The sequence below is a fragment of the Mesocricetus auratus genome, unplaced genomic scaffold (genome assembly GCF_017639785.1).
Source record: "Mesocricetus auratus isolate SY011 unplaced genomic scaffold, BCM_Maur_2.0 Super-Scaffold_100676, whole genome shotgun sequence".
Lineage (NCBI taxonomy): Eukaryota > Metazoa > Chordata > Mammalia > Rodentia > Cricetidae > Mesocricetus > Mesocricetus auratus.
Genome location: NW_024429266.1, coordinates 161,570,531 through 161,595,577, shown reverse-complemented (window position 1 = coordinate 161,595,577; position 25,047 = coordinate 161,570,531). Strand labels below are relative to the sequence as shown.

At 47.5% G+C, this 25,047-nt stretch overlaps 1 protein-coding gene across 1 annotated transcript in view; it reads right to left on the bottom strand.

The window, feature by feature from the left end:
- Positions 1–24,575, bottom strand: part of Gxylt2 (glucoside xylosyltransferase 2) — an 80,017-nt gene extending 55,442 nt beyond the window's left edge. Inside the window, exons 1-2 of the mRNA XM_040738862.1 lie at positions 24,243–24,575; positions 1,121–1,310 (exon numbers count right to left, since the gene is read on the bottom strand). Of these exons, the coding sequence (XP_040594796.1) occupies positions 1,121–1,310; positions 24,243–24,523 (471 nt within the window). The 5' untranslated portion in view covers positions 24,524–24,575. The remainder of the gene's footprint in view (positions 1–1,120; positions 1,311–24,242) is intronic.
- Positions 24,576–25,047: the final 472 nt, after the last annotated feature.

Here is a 25,047-nt window from a genome sequence, read left to right as displayed (position 1 = left end):
AAAGCAGGTTCCCTCTCTGCCAGGATCCAAGACCTTGGTACAAGAGAAAACATCCAAGGCAAACAAAGCTTGGCCTGCCGAGGTCGGGCAGGACCTCCACTGACGGAACTGGCCTTTCTGTAGCTCTTCGGTGTGGTGGAAACTCAGAAAGGGAAAAGCCAAGTAAATGGAGACACAGCTGCATAACAAAACCTTCACAGCCGCCAATAAGGATGTGAGGCTGTCAGAGCACTGGCCCAGATCACGGATGACATGGCCTCACAGCAGAGAACCCAGGAGAGCACAGCCCTGATCTATATATGTGCATGTGTGTGTATGACAGGCATATGTGTGTCTACATATAGAAACACACACTGGCCTCTGGGTGAAAAGGAAAACCAGGCAGAACTCCCCCAGATCGTTAACTCTGTCATCTCTTAAGTAAGACTGGAGAGTCGTGGGGACTCTGTTGTCCTCTACCTTATTTGGATTTATTTCATTGAAGCTGCTACTTGTTGTTTGAAATTCTTCCATCAATACACAAAAATAAGCTTTTGGCCCCCAGGAAAGTGGACAGTTCTAATAACGCAACACAGACTGAGTGCCAAGGCATATACCCACACGCTCCCAATATGTCTAAGAGGAGGACATGATTGGCCCACTTTTAAAAATTCTTGTGTGTTGGCATGTTCAAATTTGGGCACACACTCATGCCCTGGAGCACATGAAGGTCGTTAGACAATCTTGGGTGTCGGTCCTCCCCTTACACCCTGTTTGAGGCAGGGTCTGTTGTCTGCAGCTGCACAAGCCAAGTCAGCTGGCCCACGGGCTTCCGTAGATTCTCCTGTCTCTATGTCACATCTCACCTCAGGAGGGCTGGGGTTACAGACGCATGCCACCACGGGTTAGGGAGACCCTAACAAGGTTCTCATGCCTGCTCAGCAAGTGCTTCAGAAACTGAGCCAGCTCCCTAGCCCATCTCTGAGTCACACACAAGTCACGGAACCCTCTGAGCCAAGGATCTGAGGTCCTCCAACTGCGCATGCAGCCAGCCCCCCGCTGTGATCTGCATTGCCAGTGAGCCCAGTGTAGTCTAACGGCCCCTCCCATTCCCACTGTGCCTCGGGTTGCCCTGCTTCACCTGTTTATCAAACTCAGGCTTCAGGGCGTCTTCGGTGAAGATGTGAAAGCGCATCTTCCTGTGACTGAAGAGCACGGCTGACTTGAGCATGACCAGCGTCTCCTCCAAGCGGTTGCCACAGGCCACCACGGCCAGGTGGATCCAGAGCTCGGGTGGCACGGAGTGCAAACTCCTAGCTTCTCCAGGCCTCCTAGAAAGAAAAACAAGCTGAATTAAAAAAAAAAAATGGTTGGAACATTTCAAAACATGAACAGGCACAATCTGTTATGTTTTATAAAGTGATAAGCATTTTGACAATTCTTCCTGCTTGTAGAAAAATACCATTTATTCCCATATTTATCCTGGCTATAATGAGATGAGTCACTGTTTGGATGGCTATAGGTGTCTGGGAGTTTTTCTGCCAGCATTCAGCTGTCTACTGCCTGCTGGCTGCCTACAGGACTGTGTTTGGAAATACCATTTCCAAACTCCAACAGCTGACTGGGGGCTGTGGGCTTCCCACTAGCACAGGGCCATGGAAATTAGATTCGATGCAACTTGAACAAGAGAAGGGTGAGTTGTGGCTTTCCCATGTGAACCTCGAAATATGATACTCCCATCATCTGGAGGCTTTTAGGTTGTGGTGGAACGCGTGACTGCTGGATGGAAGCAAAGCTATGCGATTGCAAGAGGTAAGGGAGGGCAACAACCTACATGCCCCCATGCCCACTGTGTCCCAGGGCGGTCGTGAAGAAACAGGTGTTAATCCTAACTGTCTGGCCAAGGAGGGGTGAGGTGGTGGTGGGTATGAGACGCCTCTTAATAAGAAACTCGCAGGGGGGAGGTGTGCAGACCTGCTCACACCAAGGTATCGAGTACTGAATGAACAGCTGGGAGGAGAAATGGGATCCAAGAGTCTAGAATCATCATCCAGCTATTTCCTAGGAATAAAGATTCGTCCCAGCCAGGGAGATGAAGCCAAGCCTCAAAAGCACCACTGAGAAACATTTGCCGGCAAGCTGGAAGAAGTTGGGCTGAAAAAGGTGCCCTGAGACAAATGAAAGCAATTTGCTCGCACAAAAGATTCGGAGAGCAGGGGAACTTGGATGTCAAATGCCACTCTCCTTCCAAAAACCCTACAGTTTGCTCTGCGAGCTGCCCCGCCCCCTGCTCTGGCGAACTTGCAGGCCCATTCCAGATTGCTTTCACCAAGAGGAAAGTTGAAGTTGCGGGTGGAGCATCCTGGACTTCGGCCCAGTTTGATTACTTAAGAGCAAGCTTGGCAGAAGCATGGCCTGGTGGCTCAGCCCAGGCTAGATGCAGCCAGTTCTTGGATTTCATTAACTTTGGGAGTCACGAGGAAAGATGGTTATCTTTGTGAATCCGTCACTTCTCGCCAGTCCTCCTATTCTTTTCAGATGTAACCACTGACTTGTCTCCCCTATCACCATGACAACCCTCTGGGAGGTCTGTCCATCTCAGTTTTACCTTTAGTCCCCAACCCAATGTGCTGTCCTCATTGGTGCAGGGGTGGGGTTGAGGGTGGGGTTCCAAGATGTTGATCTTGTTAGTTTTCTATATAGAATTATGTGAGGCTTGCCTGCCTTCAAGATCAGGCACAAATTGCCAGTTAGGAATTCTAGCTACATCTCAACTGTCACCAATACAGCCTACCCGAATGGATGATCACTCACCATTACACTCAGTCTGTTACCATTCAGGGTTTTATTTCAGTCCATGCAGTGTATTTCTAGGTGTACTGACTGGTTTGGTGTGTCAACTTAACACAAGTTAGAGTCATCAGAGGGGAAGGAGTCTCGGCTGAGGAAATGACTCCATGAGATCAAGATCAATTAGGGATTGATGGGAAGGGCCCAGCTCATGGTGGGTGATGCCATCCCTGGGCTGGTGGTCCTGGGTTCTGTAAGAATGCAGGCTGAGCAAGCCAGGGGAAGTAAGCCAGTAAGCAGCTCCCCTCCATGGCCTCGGCATCAGATCCCTGCCTTGTTTGAATTCCTGTCCTGACTTCCTTCAGTGATGAACAGCAATGCTGAAGTATAAGCCAAATAAACCCTTTCCTCCCCAACTTGGTTTTTGGTCATGGTGTTTTGTCATAGCAATAGAAACCTTGACTAAGACACATGAACATTCCTTCAATTCACTCATTCTTACTTTCTCTCCAAAGTGTTCTTCTCTCTTTGATCTGTACTAACCACTGCCCATTCCTTTATGGACAAATCTTTACTAAAGGCCTATTATGTCAAAGAGTATTCTAGAATAGAGTTGAGCAAAACAAACATGCAGAAGGCACCTTCTACAGAAGACAAAGGAAAAAGAGAAATAACGCTAAGAAGGTGACAGAGCTCTGTTTGAGAAGAGCTTGCTCTGAACGTATGAGAACCTCAATTTGATCCCCAGAACCCATGTAAGGAAAGCCATGCATAGTGCTGACTCCTTGTGATCCCAGCACTGGGAGGCAAGACAGGTGGTCCCTGGGCCTCAACAGCCAGCCAACCTAACCCATTTGTCGAGTTCCAGATGAACAATAAACAGTCTCAGAAAAAAAAGTGTTGGATGGAGCCTAAGCAACAACACCCAAGCCTGTCTTCTGGCATACACACATGTCCCCATACATACATGAACACACACACTGGGGAAGGGACAATCCCTAAGTATATTGCAGAAAAAGTAAAAAAGCAGGGGCTGGAGAGATGGAATTCTTCCAGCACCTACATGGCAGCTAACAACTGTCTGTAAGTCCAAGATCTGACACCCTCACACAGACCTACACGCAGGCAGAACACCAATGCACATAAAATAAAATTTTTGAGATAAAGGGGTTGTGAGGGAACACTGTTGACAGGGTGGGATTTCATCCGTGGTGGGTGACTGTGCAGTGTGACACCGGGCAAATGAAGACGGGCCTCCCTGACAAGAAATCCATCAGTGGCTTTGGGGAGTGGGGACAGAACATCTCTATGGGACTGTGGCAGAGGAAAAACTAAATCAGGATGAGCTTGGAAACCATGAGGACCCGGCCCCTTGGGACCCACATGCTTGCTGGTCTTCCTATGTATAATTCATAGAGCTGTCACACCCACTATTAAAACCAATTCTCAATTAGCTAAAGGCCTTGTGAACAACACTATGATGATGATGTAAACATGGTTAAGGCACCAGATAAAAGGCCCATAACACTCTTGGGCCTCTGAGATGTTTCTTTCTTGCAGCCACACCTGAGGACCTAAGTTTGAGTTCCTGGAACCATATGGTGCAAGGACTGGACCAACTCTTAAACTCCTACAAGCTGTCTTCTTATCACCACATGTGTCATAATAAACATACTCATGCACATGCATGCACACACACAATTATTTAAAATGCTACAAGACCCAGTGTGAACAGTTGATTAAAATTTGCCCTGTATTTGGGAACATGGGTGTGTTACAAAGGTGATGGCAAATGGGGCTGGAATATAGTTCTGTGGTAAAGTACCTTTCTGGCATGCAAGAGACCTTCTATTCCGTCCTCAGAACTGAAATATGAATACCTTCCCCACCCCTAAACAGAAGAAGTCCATCATACTCATCTTTTCACATGGACAATGAATCTGAGCCTCGGTCAGCTTGGACACCCAAATTTAAATGAATGATTTCAAATTTTGTTGACTAGGAAAGATGACAAGATAAATAAAAGGACATCCCCGGTGAGCTCCTCCATGGATGGGAATGGAGAACAGACAGCTTGGGTACTGAGCAGTGGACACCTGCCCAAACTCTAAAGAGATACTTGACAAGTTAGCAGGTATGAAGATGGGCACACACACTGTTCTTCCACACCGACTCCTACATGAATAACGTGCAGAAACTCTTGCGTGTTTGTACAATCCCATGCAAGAGTATGAGGAACAGTTCTGTTCAAAATATAAACCAATGATCATGCAAAGAAAACCAACATATATGCCATGGTGAGAGTGTGGAATGCCATAGAGCTGAATGGAATGCTCCAACATAAGGTCTAAGAGGAAATGAAGACATTTGTAAGGGTTGCAATAGGATAATCACATTCAGATTTCAGAAAGAGTATTGTCACAGCACAGTGCCATGGATTCCTGGGACTTTAAATGAATTCTAGGGCTTGAAGCACCAGAGTTACTAGTGCCCATTTTTATACAAGATCCTTATTCTCTAATGTGTTTGGTCCTATTGAAACCTTTCAGCATCTAAAAATACTTCAGTGTTAATGCCCAGGAGAGAAGCCATTATGTCCTGTGTATGCAACATGATCAGTGTGTTATTTTTTATTTTAAAATAAACCAGCCGGGTGGTGGTGGTGCATGTCTTTAATCCCAGCTCTCGCGAGGCAGAGGCAGGCGGATCTCTGTGAGTTCGAGGTCAGCCTGGTCTACAAGAGCTAGTTCCAGGACAGCCAGGACTATTACACAGGGAAACCCTATCTCAAAAACCCAAAAAATAAACAATTTTGCCTTTAAATAAAAGAAAGATTTGTATCTTATTTACAGATGTATATGGAGTAAAGGTAAATTATACCAACAAAAATGAAGACAATCTAATACAGGATGGTAGTTGTGGGAGCTGACTAAAAGTTGCATTTCTTTTCTTTCACAGGTGAATTTATTTGTATTTATGTGAACGTGTGTGTGTGTGTGTGAGTGTGTGAGTGTGATAGAGAGAGTATGTGTGTGTGAGCACATGCCAGCAAAGGCCAGAAGAGAGTGTTGATGCTCTGGAGCCGGGGTTCAGGCAGTCGTGAGCTACTTGATATGGGTGTCGTGAACTGAACTCTGGTCCTCTGCAAGAGCAGCATACACGCACTCTCAAAGGTGGAGCTATCGCTCCAGTCCTGAAAGTTGCATTTTTAAAGCTGAGTGTTGAGCGCACCGAAACCCCTCATTATGTGTATTTGTGTGGTGAGCCTTCCAAACTGAGGGACACATACTTTTTCCATTGAGAAAATATGTAGAGCAGGGACGGATTCAGTGGTGGAGTGCTGGCCTGGCATGCTCAGGCTCTCCCACCCCCAGCACCGAATCCAAAAGAAGGGAAAGAAAACGCCACATCCCAAGGCAGGGAAAAGCACCTCTTCCCTTCTTTGTGGGGTCTAGTGTTTTGACCTGTGCAGTACAGAAAACAAGGACTGGGTATGCATAATTCATGGTATCTGGTAACAGGTAATGAAAAGCTGCTTCTGGTGCCAGGCTCAGCGCCAGTGGTTGGGATTTAACGAGCCCTTCGCTGACCCACTGCTCCCTCTCATTACATTACAGACCTCAGGCTCTGGGTCACAGGCAGCCCTAGGGTGCTGTCACATGAATAATGGAGCTTGGGGATGCTGCGATGGTGTGCCTTTCGCCAGCTCCCACCTACAGCACACTCAGGACCTCTCAAATGTCCCCCAAATCTGCAAGGATCTGAGGAGCTCTGTCTAGGATACTGGAAACCTCTTAACCCCTCAGGGCTCTGGCTTGACCAGACCTAGGGTGGTAACTACACTCCGGCTTGTTTTATAAAAAGCAACTGGAGTAGACCTTTGCTGTTTGGAATTTAGGGTATTTTGCTGTATGTATGTGTGTGGGCATTTGCACAAGTACACGTGCACAAATGGTCATGTGCATACATGTGAGCGTTGTGTGTGGAGGCCAGAGCACATCTTCACTGCTGTTCCCCTGAGACAGGGGCTATCACTGGCCTGGGACTCGATTAGGCTGGGCTGACTGGCCAGGAGCTCAAGGATCTGCCTCCCAGTGCTGAAATTATAGGTGTACTGCACGGCCATGCCTGTCCTGGGGTTTAAACCCATGTCCTTGTAAGGCAAGCACTTTACCAACTCTCCAGCCAGTTTTGTTTGTTTGTCTTTTGAGGTGACATCTCTTATTGCCCAGGTTGGCCCAGAACTCATTGAACTCCTGATGCCCAATTGCTGGGATTGCAGACATGGTGACAACACTCTGCCTTCATTCATCCTTTGAAATACCCACTGAGTCACCTCTTTCCTCTTCACCCTCTCCCACAACCCTGAGTCACAACTCCCATCATGCCTCCCGCTGTGACTGGAAGAAATGGCTTATACCACAGATGGTGGGAGACGCCCTGCCTGGAAAAGCACACTCTGTTGTTTGTTAACAGGTAAACACGAGCACACACACACACACACACACACACGCACGCACACACACACACACGCACGCACAGATTCTAATGCTACAGTCTTGGGGAGCCTCTGGAGGCTGCTTACCAACACACACACGCGCACGCGGACACACACACACACACACACTCTGACGTCAGTCTTGGGGAGCCCCTGAAGACTGCTTACCAACACACATACGCGCACGTGGACACACACACACATACACACACACTCTGACGTCAGTCTTGGGAGCCCCTGAAGACTGCTTCCCAACACACACACACACACACACACACACACACGCACGCGGACACACACACACACACACACACTCTGACGTCAGTCTTGGGAGCCCCTGAAGACTGCTTCCCAACACACATACACACACGCGGACACACACACACACACACACACACTGACGTTAGTCTTGGGGAGCCCCTGAAGACTGCTTCCCAATACACATGCATCACACACAATTATCCCATCTACAATTCAGGCCTCAGCCAGGCCAGGATGTTCTCAATGACATTTTACCTTTGGCTCTATGCTGGAAACATCTGCCCTACCTCAGCTCTTGCATAGTGCTCCCTTCTCTTACCTTGATGAAATCAAAGCTGTCCTGGGAGGGCCCCACTTTCTCATGGTGCCTGTCCCACTCAGGAAAGGAAGCAGGATGTTCCTGGCTCCTCATGGCCATCACCAGACACAGATGTGTCAAGAAAGAGAGAGAGAGAGAGAGAGAGAGAGAGAGAGAGAGAGAGAGAGAGAGAGAAAGGACGGAGAGAGGGAGGGAGGGAGGGAGGGAGGGAGGGAGGGAGGGAGGGAGGGAGGGAGGGAGGGAGAACCAGGAGGCTGAGGCAGATGATGATGAGTTTGAGGCCAGTCTTGGTGATACAGTGCATTCAGACCAATTTGGGCTACACAGAAAAACTGTCTCTAGATATGGTTCAGTGATAACCTGGCATGTGCGAAGTGTTGGATTTGATCCTCAGCATCACAAAAATAAATAAAGGTACTTAGAGAATTGGAGCCCTCCAGCAAAGCTGGTTGCATTATAAACTATGACAGACACCCTGGAAAACTGGCAGTTCCTGCAAATGCTAAATTTAGAGTGCACCACCCGACTCAGCAGTTTCACTCGAAGCTATGTACAAGAATTGAAAACATGTCTACACAAAACTTGTAGACAAATGTCCACACCAGCGATAATCTGGATCACCAAGCCCCCACCCTAAATATCCTCCAAGGGATGAATGCATAAGTAAAATGCGGTGAGCTGTACAGTAAAATATTAGTTTACCATAAAAAGGAATGAGTGCTGATTGTGCTAGAGCATGTGTGGGAACAAAACATCAAACCGTGAGGATAACTTAGTAGATATAGTTTCTTCTGGGGGTGACGAACATGTTCTGTAATTAAACAGGGGTGGTGGTTATGCAATTTTATAAATAAACTAAAATTCATGACAGTGTATATGTGCCTAGAAGTACTGGGATTAGATTGCAGCACTGCTGTTGTTAATAAACAGATGCACTCAAATTTATCACATAGATTTTTGCAGAATAAGTTAAAGCAGGCCGTGATAGTGCAGCAGCAACACGTGTGGCATGAGCGAGCCTGGGAGTCGCTGCCCCCATCATCCAGGCTCCAGCCTCCCTACACTCACATGAAAAATGATCCTTAGAACCCCAGAGGCGGCTCAGGGGAAGCCGAGGCTCCCCCACTCCCCCACCCCCACCTGCTGTCTGAGACAAGCGGTTCCTTAATCGCTTCGAAGTCTCAAGTGTGTGACTTAATTAAACTCCCATTTCTGGAGTGTATAAACAATGGAGAACGGCATTTATGTGCAGTGCTGTTTACTCTGTAGCCTATTACTAAGAAACACACTGAATTATTAAAGTGGGTAATTGGTTCTGCTGGGCTCCTCTTCCCTGATGCCTCCCGTCACCCCTCTTATCAGAGGTCCCCTTAACTGACAAGCAGAATTAACTCAGGCCAGCCAGATGCTGTGATAGTGCCAGGCAGAGCAGCAAGCAAGATCACACTTCTCTAACACACAGCCCCAGACTGTCAGCAAGGAACCTTACCTGGGGAAAGAAATGCAGAGGTGCCCTGTAGAAGATAAAAAGTCAAGAAGCTGGTTGCGCTTACCATGGGCAAGAGGCTCTAGAAGTGTTCTCTAGTGCTGTGCTTTGCTGAATCCATCTGGCTATCTGAATGTGAGAGAAGGATGTGGAGGAGCCAGGGTGGCAGGTGAAGAAATGGAGACACGAAATGCAGCCCCTGGAAAGGCCGTCAGCTGATGTGGAATTCCATCCAAATCACATGTGGGCAGTGACAGTCACTAACAAATGTTCTTGAAAATCCATAAATTTTATTTGTGTATGTTTACATGCGTGCATGTGCGTGCGTGTGTGTGCATACTCACAAGTACATGCACATATGTGCACATGTGGAGAGGCCCACCTCAAAATGTCATTTTTCCTTGTTCTCTCACTGCAATATGGAGCTTGCCAGTTCAGCTGGGCTGACCAGCAAATGAGCCCCAGGGACCAACCAGTCTCTCCCTCTCCAGTGCGGGGATTTCAAGTGTGTGTTTTCCATATGGCTGCTGGGATGGACCTCTGGTCTTCTTCCTTATGTAGCTAGGACTTTAGTGACAAAGCTGTACCCTCAGCCCTAATCCACGTTTTAGAAACATGAACGAACACAAAACACTTCCCCACTGAAGCAGTGATCAGACCTTTCTCTTGAAAGGCAGACATGACAAAACTTTACTTACACTTAAATCACTTTTAATGACCCGTGGTTTGGAGTAAAATCAAGTATCATTAATCTTTTAAGACAGCCAAGCTGACGGCTCGCCTTGGAGTCATGGTATAACATGAGTAATGTCAAAAGCATGCCAAAAACCTGCCATGGGGGGGCTTAATAAAATAATTTGATAAATGCACTAATTGCGAACAGTACATTTTAAATTTGGGTGATGGTATCTGAAACATGGCTGAATTCCTAAACAAAGTCTAGGGCTAATGCAATGTAGGTGTCTGATGTCTGAAGTGAGTAGCCACGGTCGTGTGGGGATGTGTGTGCATTTGCTCTCTGACATCTCTGCGTACACATGCTGCATGATTAGTGTCACAGCAAGGAACCAGACCCAGGGAGCACGCTTAAGAGGGCAGGCTCCCCTTCTCATTTTGGTGGTTTGACTCAACAGAAATCATTCTCTCATGCTGCCAAGAGATAGAATCAGGGCATGGGTAGGCCCAAGATTTCTCTAAAGGGTAAGGAGAAGACTTCTCCCTGGGCTCTCTCTAGCTTCTGCGTCCCAGCAATGCTCGGGGTTCCTGAAGGTGTAGCTGGGGCACTTTAATTGTCACTGAAACTGTACCAGGTACAGTGTCCCATATAGATCTTTGGTTTTAAGTCTCTTCCCTCCCTTGATTCTTTTTCTTCTCCTTTTTAATTTTATTTTAATTACTTTATTCATTGCCTTTTGAAATAGACTTGCTATGTAGCCTCCAAATCCGTAATCCTACTGTGCCTGTTTCCTGCGTGTTGGGACTACAGGCTTGCAGCAGTGCACCCGGCCTGTGTATGTCGCATGTCCTTCCTTCTCGTAAGGACACCAACCCTCAGACTTAGGCCTCCCGAGTCTAACTTCTTGAGATCCTTAGCTAGCGGTATCTGTAAAGACCCTTTTAAATGATGAACTCACATTCCACAGCAGGTACAGATGGCAGAGGCCATGTTTCTGATCATTGCGCTAAACATGCCACACAAGTGAGTTAGAAAGCTGTGGACTGAGAAAGCTTCCATCCAGGCTCCTGGGGGTAGGCTGGACTCCAGTCCTGGACTTACAGCCCTCTCAGGTGCCCCTGCGTGGGGCATGATGCCCACAACACACCTAACTAATGCTGTCATTGCCTAAAACCTTTTGCGTTGTCTTCTTTCTTTCTTTCCTTCTTTCTTTCACTATTTCTTTTCTTTTCTTTTCTTTTCTTTTTTTTTTTTTGGTTTTCAAGACAGGGTTTCTCTGTGGCTTTGGAGGCTGTCCTGGAACTCACTCGGTAGACCAGGCTGGTCTCAAACTCACAGTGATCCGCCTGCCTCTGCCTCCCGAGTGCTGGGATTAAAGGCGTGTGCCACCAACGCACGGCTCTTTCACTATTTCTAGTCTGTGCTGATGCCTTAACTGACACTCACTTCACAGGGATTGTTCCTGACACAGGAGATTCAATTTCTCCACCCTCCCTTCCTTTCCAACTAGGATGTTATTGGGATTCTTAAAACATGAAGAAGCAGAGTGAGCTTGAAATAAATGGCCCTTGATGTGGAAGGGAGGAGTCAGAGGTCATGTAGAATCAGAAAAATTTATCTCTGCCCCTGAAAAAAGGTAAGAGTGACCACCTTGAGTGGGAAGTGGAGGAGAAATGGCCCTTCCAGGAACTTCCCACCTTCCATCACCCCAGGCCAGTCACCAGTCTTTTATATTCACTGCCATTTATAAACTTTTAGTTTGGGGGGCTTTTGTTCTTGCTTTTATACAAATGATACAAGTAACTTTTGAGTAGCAATTTCCTCCAAGTCAAAACATTCTAACTTGAGGGAGGCTGTGAAGACCTAAAATGTGGGAGCTGGAGAGATGGCTTGGATGGTCCAGAGCACTGACTGCTCTCCCAGAGGACTAAGGTTTGGTTCCCAGCACTCACATGGCAGCTCACAACCATTGCAACTCCATTTCCATGAGATCCGATGCCGTCTTCTGGCCTGTGCAGGCACTGTGCATGTATGCATGCACAGACATACATGCAGGCTGAACACCCATTAAAAATTACATTGAAAAACCCACTAAGGGTGTAAACAGTTTACAACTCACAAGGTGCCTCCTCCTGCAAGGTTAACTAACCAGTCAGAACTGCTGAGAAGCGGGGACTCTCCTACCTGTCAGGCTGCCTGCAAGCTGTGCAGTGAATTCCAGAGTTCTAGCTTTTGAGGGTTGTCACAACGCTAAAGTGGGGTTCTGGTAGCACAGCTGCCTTTGAGTCCCCCAGGACCCAAAGTGGACTTCAGTACTATCCTTACTTTGGTCTGTCATCACTTCCCTGTCTGGGGTTAGTAGATGTCTGTTCACATCTCCCCAAAGAGAACCACGCAACAGTAACACACACATTCATTACAGAAAGCTTTGGAAACACAGACAAGTACAAGGGGAACACTCACAACTGGTTTCATAACCACTGTTAACATTTTGGATTTTCAGAATTATATACTCCAGGAAGTAGAGGCGCACGCCTTTAATCCCAGCACCTGGGAGACAGAGGTAGGTAGACCTCTGTGAATTCGAGCCCAGCCTGGTCTACAGAGTGAATTCTTGGACAGCAAAGACTTGACAAAGAAACCCTGTCTTGAAAAACCGAAAAAAGAACTATATACAACATATATGGGGGTGTGGATATATATACATTTTATTTTTTACAACAAATTTTTAAGCATTTATCATGTGTGTGTCTCTGTGTGTGTGTACGCGTGCACTTGCACGCATGTTCATGTAGGTACATGTATGTCACAGCCCACATGTGGAGGTCAGAGGAAAAAGCAACTTTATCCACTCAGATGCCTCACTGGTCCAACTATTTTTTTTAAGCTGGAAAGAAACAGCTTTTATAACTGGCCTTATATAAGTTATACATTCCAATTAAAAGAAAAAGAAGAGGCTGTATCAAAGAGATCTTTACCAAAGGGATTCTCAGTAGTGGTAAAGGGCTCTGAGTGTGGGATGTGTCCCCAAGAACAGCATGTAGTTAGCAGTTTTGCTCTTTGAGGACCATAGACATGGTTCAGTTTCTAGGTCTACCATTTGGCTGTGCTATCTAGGGCAAAAGCTTTCACAGTCTCTACCCTGGAGCTACCTATCTATAAAATGGACACATTGGTGATGCTGGATGTCTGCTGGCCTCTGTGTTTCTCAGGAGTTTCAGGTAAGAGCACCCTCAGTTATACTTTAGAGGGACTGCTCTATAGTTCTCAATTCCTGAGATTTGGATCAAAGCCCCTTGTCCTCACAGCTGCAGGCACACGTCCTGGGTGTGGCCATCAGGGAGTGCAGATGCCTGTGACCCAAGGACACAAGCTGAGATCTGCTGGCGACAGTTCCACAGGAGGAAAGCACTTGAGAATGTCACTCACATGAAGCTTAAAGACAGGGATGGTCCTGGTCACACCAGTAACCGGGCCTTTGTCTCCTTTGCTGTCTCAGGTTTCCAATCTGTTGTTTTCTGGTTTTGGTGAAGTGATGCTGTGGATGGGCTGGAAGCCTACTGCTTGCTAGGGAAGATGGTCTGGCCCATCCAGTGACAGGAGTGACCTGTCAGGTGACAGCGGAGCTTACATTGAAGTGGCGCTACATTTTACATGCTTCTCACCTGCCATAGTTAGCTTCAGATGCCAACCCTGGGGAGAGGGAACCTCAACTAAGGAATCAGCTCCCTGGGCTTATGGCCTTGGGTCATATAAGAGAGAAGGCCAACCTGGGTAATGGTGGCCCACGCCTTTAATCCCAGCACTCGGGAGGCAGAAGAAGGAGGATCTCTGTGAGTTCGAAGCCAGCCTGGTCTACAGAGCTAGTTCCAGGACAGTTAGGGCTATTAACACTGAGAAACACTGTCTCAAAAAAAAAAAAAAAAAAAACAAAGCAAAAACAAAACAGAGAGAGAGAGAGAGAGAGAGAGAGAGAGAGAGAGAGAGAGACAGAGGGGGGGCAGGGAACGGGAGGGAGAGCAGGCCAAACTACAAAGCACAGGCCAGGCATCAGTATTTCTCCTTGGCCTCTGGTCAGTTCCTCCTTCCAGGTTCCTGCCTTGGCTTCCCTTGGTGATGGACCTGTAGACTAAATAGACCCTTCTCCCTCGGTTTGGCCAGTGTTTTATCATGCAGGAGAACGCTAACTAGAATAGTACCATTCATGACGGGTGTTCTCTCTCTAGTGTTGTGGTTACAGGCATGTGCCAGAATCCCTGTGCATAAAGTAACAATGAAGTCCTCATTATCATCATGATTATAGTTAAATATCATCTTTATGAGACATCCTTGTGTTTTTCTAAATATGTTGTGCCCATGCCCAAACCAGGTTGGAGCTCTTATTTGCTGCAAACCAAATTAAAGGGTGGGCACACTTTGTAAAATTCTCAGACAATAACCCAGTTTCCATTAACCCATTCTCTCTGTCGTAAAAAAAAATCAATTACTTGAATGTGTATGACTTTGGGGTCACTAGTCTGACAACATTAGGACCTTGAAATTTTCAGAAAAACGAGAGGAAGAAAACAGAGCACAAAGGCTTGTGCAGCATTCAGCCATGGACTCCGAAAGGGATGTCACAGAAAAAATCCTGCATGTGCTCCTAAGCATACTGCTTTGGTCTCAGGGAATATGTGGCCCACACCCTACGTTCTTAAGACTACAACAACTGGTTTTGTGTCCTTGAAGAGACATCAAAGCTCTAGCTGGCCAGGATACCAGATCTGAAACTCTTCAGGAGCCAGTATAAAGGGTTCTGTTTCCTCCACTCTATCAGGGGACAGGGCCTCATATCCATTCACATACATGGAAGGCAAGTCTCAGTGTCCTCAAGTCTGAACTCTGTCCCCTCCAAAAGAACCTGCTCGAATGTGGAATGTGCCTCGAGCCCTCACTAGCACTCAGATCCTCAGTGTCACATGCCCTGTGCTGACATTTCATGCCCTGTGCTGGCACTTCATGACCTATGCTGGAACGTTGTGCCCTATGCTGGCACTTCATGACCTATGCTGACATTTCGTGCCTTATGCTGGCACTTCATGACCTATGCTAGCATTTCGTGCCCTATGCTGACACTTTATGACCTATGTTGGCACATCATGACCTATGCTGGCATTTTGTGCCCTGTGCTGGTACTTCACTTGCATCATCTCACCTAACCAGTGAGCTTGTGAGAAAGCCAAGGCTCTGAGGAGAACTATGAGATAGCCCTGTACCAACCAGATGCTTTACATCCATCCTTATTTGACTTCTCTGGACCTCAGTTTCTGAATCCTTACATTCAGAAAGCATATTTTTGGCCAAGCAGTGGTGGTGCACGCCTTTAATCCCAGCACTTGGGAGGCAGAGGCAGGAGGATCTCTGTGAGTTCGAGGCCAGCCTGGTCTACAAGAGCTAGTTCCAGGAAAGCCTCCAAAGCCACAGAGAAACCCTGTCTCAAAAAAAGAACAAACAAATGAACAAACAAAAACAGAACCCATGATTTTGATTATGCATTCTTTATGTCTTATGGAAGATATAAAAGAGGTTCAACATCACAGGAGCCAGGATCATCATGGAACAAACATCTGTGTATATCTGTAATGGCGTTTCTAGGTCAACTGAAGGCCAAAGACTCACCCTAAGTGCAGGGGGCACCATTCCACTGTCTGGAGTCCTGGACTGAATTAAAAGGAGAAAGTGGGCCGAGTACCAGCATTCAGATCTCTGCTTCCTGACTGCGGCTGCTGTGTGGTCATTTGTCTCTGGCTCCTGCTGCAATGATTTTACCGCCATGAAGGACGGTACTCTCAACTGCAAGCCAAATGAAACACTTCTTTCCTCAAGTTGCTGGTGTCAGGCAGTTTGTCACAACAATGAGAAAGGTAACTATTATAGTTAGTGCCTTATTCCTTTTCTTTCTCTACTGCCCCAATGAAGCTTTCATCCTACCGCTGATTTCTTCAGGAGTAGCTGGGACTATCCCTCTGGTTATGTAGAGAAGATGGAGTCTTCTGTCTGATATTATAAGTTGATCCTTTTGGGCAAATAACGGTAGCTAGAGAAATGAATGTATTGGTGTGCTTGGTCCTGGATACACAAAGCTTATACGTCAGAAAGAATGGGTTGTCATCTGGGCTTAAACCATCTGTCCCTTGGGATTGTGGTTCACACAATAACTGTGGAGGCACTGAGGAACCGGAAGTCAGATGCTGTGGTAGTTTGAATGAAAATGGCCCCTAGACTCAGGGACGGGCACTACTGGGAAGTGTGGCCTTGTTGAGGTAGACATGGCATTGTTGGAGGAAGTGTGTCATAGGGGGCAGGCTTTGAGGTTTCAGAAACTCAAGCTAAGCCTAGTGTGACTCATTCTCTTCGTGCTGCCTGCAAATCCAGATGTAGAACTCTCAGCTCCTCTCCAGGACTATGTCTGCCTGTATGCCACCATGCTTCTTGCCATGATGATGGTGGACTAAATCTCTGAATTGTAAGCCAGCCCCAATTAAATGCCTTCCTTTATAAGAGCTGCTGTGGTCAGGGTATCTCTTCATGGAAACAGAAATCCTAAGACAGATGCCAAGCACATCTACCATACATGCTCCCCAAGGGGGTGTGAGTAGTCTCTAGAGATGATACTCACTTAGGTTACATCAATTGACTGATCTGACCTGTATCTGACCCTCCATTCCTTCCTACTCTCTTCATCCAAATTACAGGCATTTAAATCAAGCAAAGTCAATGGAATGGAAGAGAAATTAAAGCACCCCTCTCCTGCATATGGGAGGGAAGAAGGCAAGGATGATTCACTCAAGTTGGAGCTGGAGACATTAGCAGGAATCCATGTTTGGTTTAATGTAGACGTTGATGATCATACACAAAAAGATTTAAGAGGTATGTAAATATGCAGGTAAGTATACACACATACATATACATTTTGGTCTGTCAGCTTTGGAAGCCTATAAGAAATAACACCCCAGGAGTAGCAAGCATGCCTAGTGTTCAGTCTTTAGTTACAAGTACTACTCCTGTCCCCTCCCCTGACACACACAAGTTACCAGGGTTCCTTGAAGAAAAGGTTGGCATAATGACTGTATAGGATGAGCATGGAGAATTTTATATAGTGCCAGAGAGTAAAGATGTGCCCAACCCCCAACAAAATACAGATAAAACCAAGTTTGTCTGTGGTGGGAGAGTGCTTACACATTATGTATGAGATCTCAGGCTTGATCGATCACCCAACACAAAGTCAAACCAAAAATTCATTCAGGGGACATGTGGTCAAGGACAGGATGAGCTCCTAGTGGCCAAAATGGGAACAGTTTTAGCAACAGAACAGCTATACTGAGGCACAATCCAAAGAAAGCATGGAGATTCTTGTGTCCAGGCTGATAGAAACAAGAGAGGAAATGACAAGTGAGGACCGGAAGAGACACCCATCTCCCTGCAGGAGGACCTCACGTGAGCCATGTCAACACTCAACCTTCAAGGATCAGAGCAACCCCCCCACACCTCAACTATGGGTTATGCTTCCTTCCTGTATGCATAATGGGAACAGAGACAGGACAGAGTGACTACCCAGAGCAGAAACCTGGCAAGTGCCACCTCAGTCAGGTGGTCAGGCCCAAATTAGTAGTTGTGAATTTCTTTTTTTGTTGTTGTTTTGTTTTTGTAGCCTTGACTGGCCTATGACTGTCTACATAGACAAAGCTGCCCTTAAACTCATAGAGATCTGCCTGACTCTGCCTCCTCAGTGCTGGGAATAAAGGTGTGCACCGCCACACCCAGTCTGTTGTCACTCTTGTAGAAAGCACACATGAGAAATGCCATGGTGGAGACGGCTTTCCTTCTAGAGCCCTATAACCCGGGACTATCGTGAATAAAGTATCTCAAACATTCGATAAGGAGACCTTTCCAAATCACCCACCAGTGTTTCTCCCAACTGGCCAGTTCCCTAAACACCTATGGCAAACCCCAAAAGCAAGCCCCCCGCCACAACCTGTGAGAAACAGGCGGTCTAAGGAACTACTGTAGTGTCCAGCCTGCAAGGATGACAGCATACAACAATGTCTACTGCATGGGACCCTAGAACGGAGCCTCTACATGAACATTAATAATAATGTCTCAATGTGACTACGTCAGCATGGTTGGACCCTAGCAGTAGCTGGGTGCCAGCTGCCACAAGGTGGACCCTGCCTCTGCTTTCTAGTTCAGGATGACCTAGGAGATCTAGAGAGGTGGGAAGTGCCCCAACCCGCACAGCTTGGAAGGCTTCTTTGAGAAGAAGACATTGGAGCACAGACCCAGAAGAAGTGAGAGCCCCGGCTACACGAAGATGTGGACAAGAATGGCGGCCCAGTGACTGAAGGGAGAGTAGGAAGAGGTGAGGGCAGGAGACGAAACTGGGCTGACATGGGTTAGGGCGCAAAGACCACATGGATACTGAAAATTTAAAGTTTATTCATGTGGGGACATGCACATGGGGGGTCAGAGGACAACTTCAGGGTGTTTCCACCTTGCTGAGGCAGGGTCTCTCTTGTTTCTGATGGTGTGCTGCACAATCCAATTTAGTTAGTCCTCACCCTCCTCCTCTCAGCTCGCCCCAGGAGAGCTGGAAATGCATTTGATGTGGATCCTGAAGATCTAACTTAGGTCAACAGCCTCACAAGAAACATGCTTTTACAGGTTACCCAGTCTCTCCCACCCAAGAGTTTTATCCTTAGTGTGATGGGACACGCACACAGCGGACAGCTTTAAACCAGCACAGTGACCCTCTTGGTCTAACAGCTGTATGGAAATGAGCTATAGGGGGCGCTAGAGTAGAGCCACTCTAACCAGCGTAGGCTTCTGCTGTGATCCAAACGGTGATGGCAGGCAGCAGGATCCAGGGAGGTGGTAGAGATGGTGGGAAGTCTGTTTTGTGGCAGAGCTGACAGGACTAATGTGAGTGAGAGTGGGTGTGTGCCAGACAACAAAACCAAGCTCTAGGGTCCACAAGATGTCACATCCAGGAAAGGCACTTGCCACTAAACCTGACAAATTGAGTTCAATTCCTGGGACCTACATGGGAGGAAAGAACAGAGTCTGGAAGATTGTCCTTGAACTACTTACCACGTGTGCTCTAGACCACATGCATGTGAACGCGCACGCATGCAGACACATGCACACACATACACACACGTATGTGCATACATACACACATGATTAAATATACATACATGATTAAAAATGAGCTGTGAAGGCCAGGCATTGATGGCGCATGCCTTTAATCCCAGCACTCGGGAGGCAGAGGCAGGTGGATCTCTGTGAGTTCGAGGCCAGCCTGGTCTACAGAGTGAGTTCCAGGACAGCCTCCAAAACAATACAGAGAAATTCTGTCTTGAAAAACAAAAAAATGAGCTGTGAAGAGAATCAAGACTCACAGCTACATAATATCATAGATATTGCTCAAGTCCTTGAGATCAGGACTGTCCTCTAAGGCCGCCGTCTGTCTGATTGGGAGAGGGCAACAGATAGATTCTGCTACATGACATCACCCCTATTTATTGAGACCTTTGTTCAGGCATGAACCCTCTGACGAGACTCATCTCGGAGATCAAAGGGAACCGCAGGAAACTGGTGAGGAGCAAGGATGTGTTTCCTCTCACTGGGGTGGCTGGGGAGGCGGCCAAGTGCAGCCAGCAGCATCTCCATTGTCTCCTCTCCCTTCAAATCCCAGGAGGGCGGAGACTCCATCCTCCACCGCACAGCAAATGCCTGGCGGACTATGTGCCGGAAACATTTGCCGAACAACTGTGGAGCATACTGACAGAGGCATATCACGGGACCCAGAGGGAGCTGAAGTCTTTTTCAGAAACCACATTTTGGGGACTGGCAAGAAGATTCAGTGGGGAAGGAGCTTGGTAATGAACCTGACAGCTTGAGTTCAACCTCAGACCTGACATGGCAGAAAGAGAAAACCAACTCCTATAAGTTGTCCTCTGACCTCTACACGTGCACCGTGTGACAAGCTCATGCGCGTACGCACACAAAATAAATACATGTAGCATTTTTTTTCTGGAAGAAGCCACATTTTAAGAGAAAACAGGCCACCCCAGAAGAGAAAGAATAGAGTTCAAGGGCGGGTCTGAGCCTGAGCAATCAGAGTCAGTGTAGGGGATGTGGAGCCGACCTTGCAATCCACAGTATGGCTGCAGTCTTGCTGATGAACTTACGTGCTCATCACAGGATCATCATGTTAGAGCTGGGAGAGACCTCAGGAAAATTTGAATCAACATGTTCATTTTTTTATACATGAAGAAAAGAAGATTAAATGGCTTGGGACCAGAACCCAATCTGTTGAATTCCACGGGTGGTGTTTATCTTCTTTTCCCTTTTTAATCTCAATCTCTCTCTCTCTCTCTCTCTCTCTCTCTCTCTCTCTCTCTCTCTCTCTCTCTCTGTGTGTGTGTGTGTATGTGCACTACCATGCATGTGCTACATCTCATGTGTGGTGGTTGGAGGAAACCTTAGGAGTGTCCTTGCCTTCCTGTGTTTGAGACAGGTGTATATGATGGACTAGCTGGCCTTTAAGTTTCTGGGGGATTCTTCTTTCTCAGCCTCCCACCCCAACACTGGAGAGCTGGGATTGTAGATGTTACTTCGTCCAGGTGGACCTGAGTTCTGGGGATCCGAACTCAGGTGCTCACACTTCACAGGCTAAGTATTTCACTCAGCACCAAGGACTTTACTCACTTCCGCCCTATTCTTTTTTATGTTGCTGATCCCAAAATACATAAAACTCCCTTTTCCATGTGTAGACTAAAAGAGTTTCCTGAAGCAAAATGGAAATACAGTCTTTTCAAGTTTGAAATCTATCCCCAAGTAAAACTCTTATTTTAGAATTTAGCTTCGTTTAAAAGAAAATCTCTTTGCAAATTTCTTATCAGTCACTGAAGATTGGGCAGCTCACCATGTTCCCTTTTTTATTTGGCTGCCAGGGAACTTACAGCTAAATTTAGCACTTAATCCTTCAGTAATAGTGGTCTCAATTTTTAACAAACAATACTTATTACACCCCTCCATGACCTTCTTATACAACTATTTTCATGACTTTATTGCATGTGTATCCTTTACTGTAGTCACTTCAAATTCTTTTTGGAAGTCAGCCAGGTATAAACCACCAATAAACCAAAAGGAGGAGAAGAATTTCATTTGTGGTGGGCTCTCCAGTGGTGGCTACTTCCAGGACAGTGTCCACTTTCAGATGGCATTCATGACCTGAAAGCTCAGACCTGCCCGCATGGCTTCATGTTTATATGGAAGGGAGTCACCACAGGACAGATTGCATACAAATGGCTAGTTTAAAATTGTAGGGTCTGCCTGCTAACCAGGCAAGCCCATGGAAAATTTGCTGGAAATGAAAACAAGATGTGGAAGGAGAAGGCTCCGTTCCCCATCCTGACGTGGCAGAACCTCACTTACAGCATGGCCCTCAGGAGACCAGCCTAGGCTCTGTGTGATCAGCAGGTGGCCGGCTGGGTCCCATCTAACCTCAAGCTTTCTGCTAACTACAACCACAGATCCGACCCTCACCACGAAGGAGAAATGAGATCACGTAGCTTCTATCTCTTCTGGATTTTGGCCACGTGAAAAGATTAAGCCACAGGCTTTCTCTTCCCTCCCTAGATGAAATTCCTTCTCAACCACAAAAATTTCATCCAGGCAGAATTTGAAAAGCAGTAAAGGAGTCGGTGGGGATGGTGCCCTCCTGCTCCCTTTTCACTTTAAAACCTTGCGTTCCCCTTGGTGTGGAGGTAGCATAAGAAAAACACCCCCAGAAAATGTCCGACTGTTTGTGTATTTGAATCTGAAATGCCCGGTGGCAGTTTTTTCACACTTTCCAGAGCTTGTGAATTAGTTCTTTATTCCTCTGGCGTTGGACATCATTTCCATGATCACCTAAGAGATATGTTCAAAAAGAAAAATGGCTTCCAGGGTCCTGCTACCCGAGGCAATATACCTTCTCTTCAGAGTCCATTGGGATTCCAAGCAGGATCTCCTGCGAGTCAGAGCCAATTTGTTCAGATGGAGACAAGAGGATGCTGCCCCAGTGTTCCTAACACTTTGAAGGATGAGACACATCCAAGAATCCGCGATGCTGCTTTAGAAAAACCTCAGTGCAGTGATGAATTGCAGGCAAGACTGTTGCCTGACAGCAAGCAGCTCTGCGGGTTCTCCCCAGGCCCAGGCTGTCTGGGTCTTTCACCTCGTCTAACTCTTACCTGCAAGCCCTGCATGAGCAAGTCTTCTACTTCAGAGTCTGCAATACTCGGATAACACTAGCGGGTGTGACACAGAGCGGCTCTGCCACTCGGATGTGTACTGAAGGCAAAGCTGAGGGATGAGGAGACGGGTCCAAGCATGAAGACCTAAGTTCAGATCCCCAGCTTCTGGAATTGCAGTTCGGGGGAGGTGGAGACAGGAGGGTTCCTAGGAGTTAGGCTAGCAACCAGATCTGCAAGCTCCAGGTTCAGTGAGAGAGCATGTCTCAAAAAAAAAAAAAAAAAAAAAAAGATGGAGAGAACTGAGAGACATTGAATGTCAGCTTCTAGTCTTCACATGCACAAACACGTATGTACACACGGAGTGCAAAGAAGAGAGACAAAAACACACATTACTGACTCTGCACCCATGTTTTAGGATTCTGTAGGGCTGGCTGAAGTCTGAGAATCTACATTTGAAACAAGTTTCCATGATGTTGAACAAAACAGTTCTAATACTGGGAGGTTTATGGACCACTAGCAAAGGGTTACTGTATGGACTGCAGTGTGTGGTTATTAACAGCTATTTTTACACGGTGCTATTGACAGCATTTAATATCTTAGACATCATAATGAACTTGTAGCTTAACTCTGAAATAATCAACTGTAAATAAGAAACCCCGGCAAACTGGAGGGGGAAATCCTGCTAATTATACCACAGAAATAGCCTGATTTTCAAAAGTGCATACTCAGAACTTGTAAAGAGTTCTAAGAACTTTAAAGTCTTCAGTTGGAGGTGGCAAGATGCCTTGGTGGGTAAAGGTGTCTACCGCCAAGACTGAGGACCCGAATTCATTCCTGGGCACATTCCAGGTAGAAAGATTAAAAAGAACTTCTGACCTCCATACATGCCTCCCTCAACATGCACACACAAAATAAACAATCAAAGCAATAAAAAAATAAGATTTAGATTGCTGGGCTATTTTCTCCCCTGACATATCCATGTGCATTTATTACAAGTAGAGAGAGAAAAGCTGACCCAGCTACTTCTTAAGGTTTCATGTTTCTCTTAACTACAGTTTAAAAAAAAAAGCGCCCAGACTTCGTCATTATGGTAAAAAAGAATTCTTCAACTTGTTTCAAGTAATTAAGCAGCCAGCAAATGTGGTCGTTGCAAGGCAGTCAGAAACAGCAGCTCTGCCGGAGCAGAGGAAACAGACCAACTTCAAGACTCCGGGACTGTTCAAAACCATCTCCACAACAAAGGAGATGAACAGGAATCCCTAACCTGAGGGCATCCGGTAACGCCAGAACTAAAGATAAAAACCTGCGATGAAAGGCAGCCGCGTGGATCGCCTCGTGTGGGGAAGAGGGCAGGGTCGAAGGTTAAGATGGTTTCCCAGCGGGAGCCTTTGGCGGTCCTACAGCTCCTACAGAGACCAGGAAACCCCCAGTCTGCCTCTCCCTGGTGCCATGCACCACTCCCTCCAAGAACAAAACTTCTTTCTAATCAACTCGAGCCAGCCTCCCGCTCCGCGGACAGCACGCGGGTTCCCGAGCTAGCACAGAACGCAAGTCAGTCCTGGCTCAACATCCAACTTTTCCAACTCCATCAAGATCTAGGCTTTCGCTCTGAATTCTCCCGTGAAACCAGAGAATGAGCTCCAGTTGCCTGGCGATGGCCTTTGAAAAATTAAACAAAGAGCACATGTTTGCAAGAACGCAACCAGACGCCTTACCCTGACACTTGGGGACCCATAATCTACAAGCCACTTTCCCTGACACTCCTTCAAGAAGGTGCATGGGTGTCACCAGGGTGGTCCCATGTCTCGCGGGGTGGGAAGAGGTAGAGAATGGGTGAAACTTGGAATCTGCTCTCCATCCGTCCAGTCCCAAGCCGCCCTTGAACTTGGCACCGGTGTGGGTAGCAAGACTCACGTCCCCAGATGGGAGGGATCCAGGCTGCCACGACTCACCTCGCCAACTTCTCGCGGCTGGCGGCGCGCGGGCGGCCGGCTCGGGGGCGCAGACGCGGGGGCCGGCGCCTAGGGGATCGTCGGCCGGTGACTCCGGGGAAGACGCGGTGCTCCGGAGGGCGCGTGGGGACCTGCGCGTGGCGGCGCTGAGGGGCAGCCTCGGGGCGCGCGGGGATCCCAGGGGGCTGCGGGTCGCGGCGGGCGCGCAAGGACAGCAGCGCCAGCAGCAGCACGGCCAGAGCCAGCAGAAGCAGCGCTGCCGCCTTACTGCGGAGCTTCATGGTGCGGCGCGGCGGCCCCGGGGCGGCGCGGACCCTCTGCGCATCGCGGTCCGCGGCGGCAGCGCAGCGTCCAGGCTGGCTCGCCCGGGACTGGGGTCGAGGCTGGCGGTTGCGGTGAAGGACTGGGAGGAGGTGGAGGGGGAGGAGATGAATAGCAGGGGGAGGGCTAAGAGGAGGCCCGAGAGGACTCGGATGGAGCAGCCCTCCCTACCGTAGTGTGTGGAGTAGCGGCCCTGCAGCCCACCACAGGCTGCCAGGCGCCTAGACCTCAGGTAGAGCAGGCTCGCCACACCTTCATTCATTCACTTCATTCATTCAGTGAGTACTCAAATCCACCCACGCATTTAGATTCACTCTCCAAGCCACCCAGTCATCCTCAGATTCTCTCCCCCACTCAAGCATGCATCCATTAGCGAAGACTCACTAGCTGTGCCATCGGTTCCCTCACTGCCCACTCACTCATTCATTCACCAGCTCCCTCATGAGTCTGTTTATTCCATAGTTCCATCTATTTATCCTGCAGG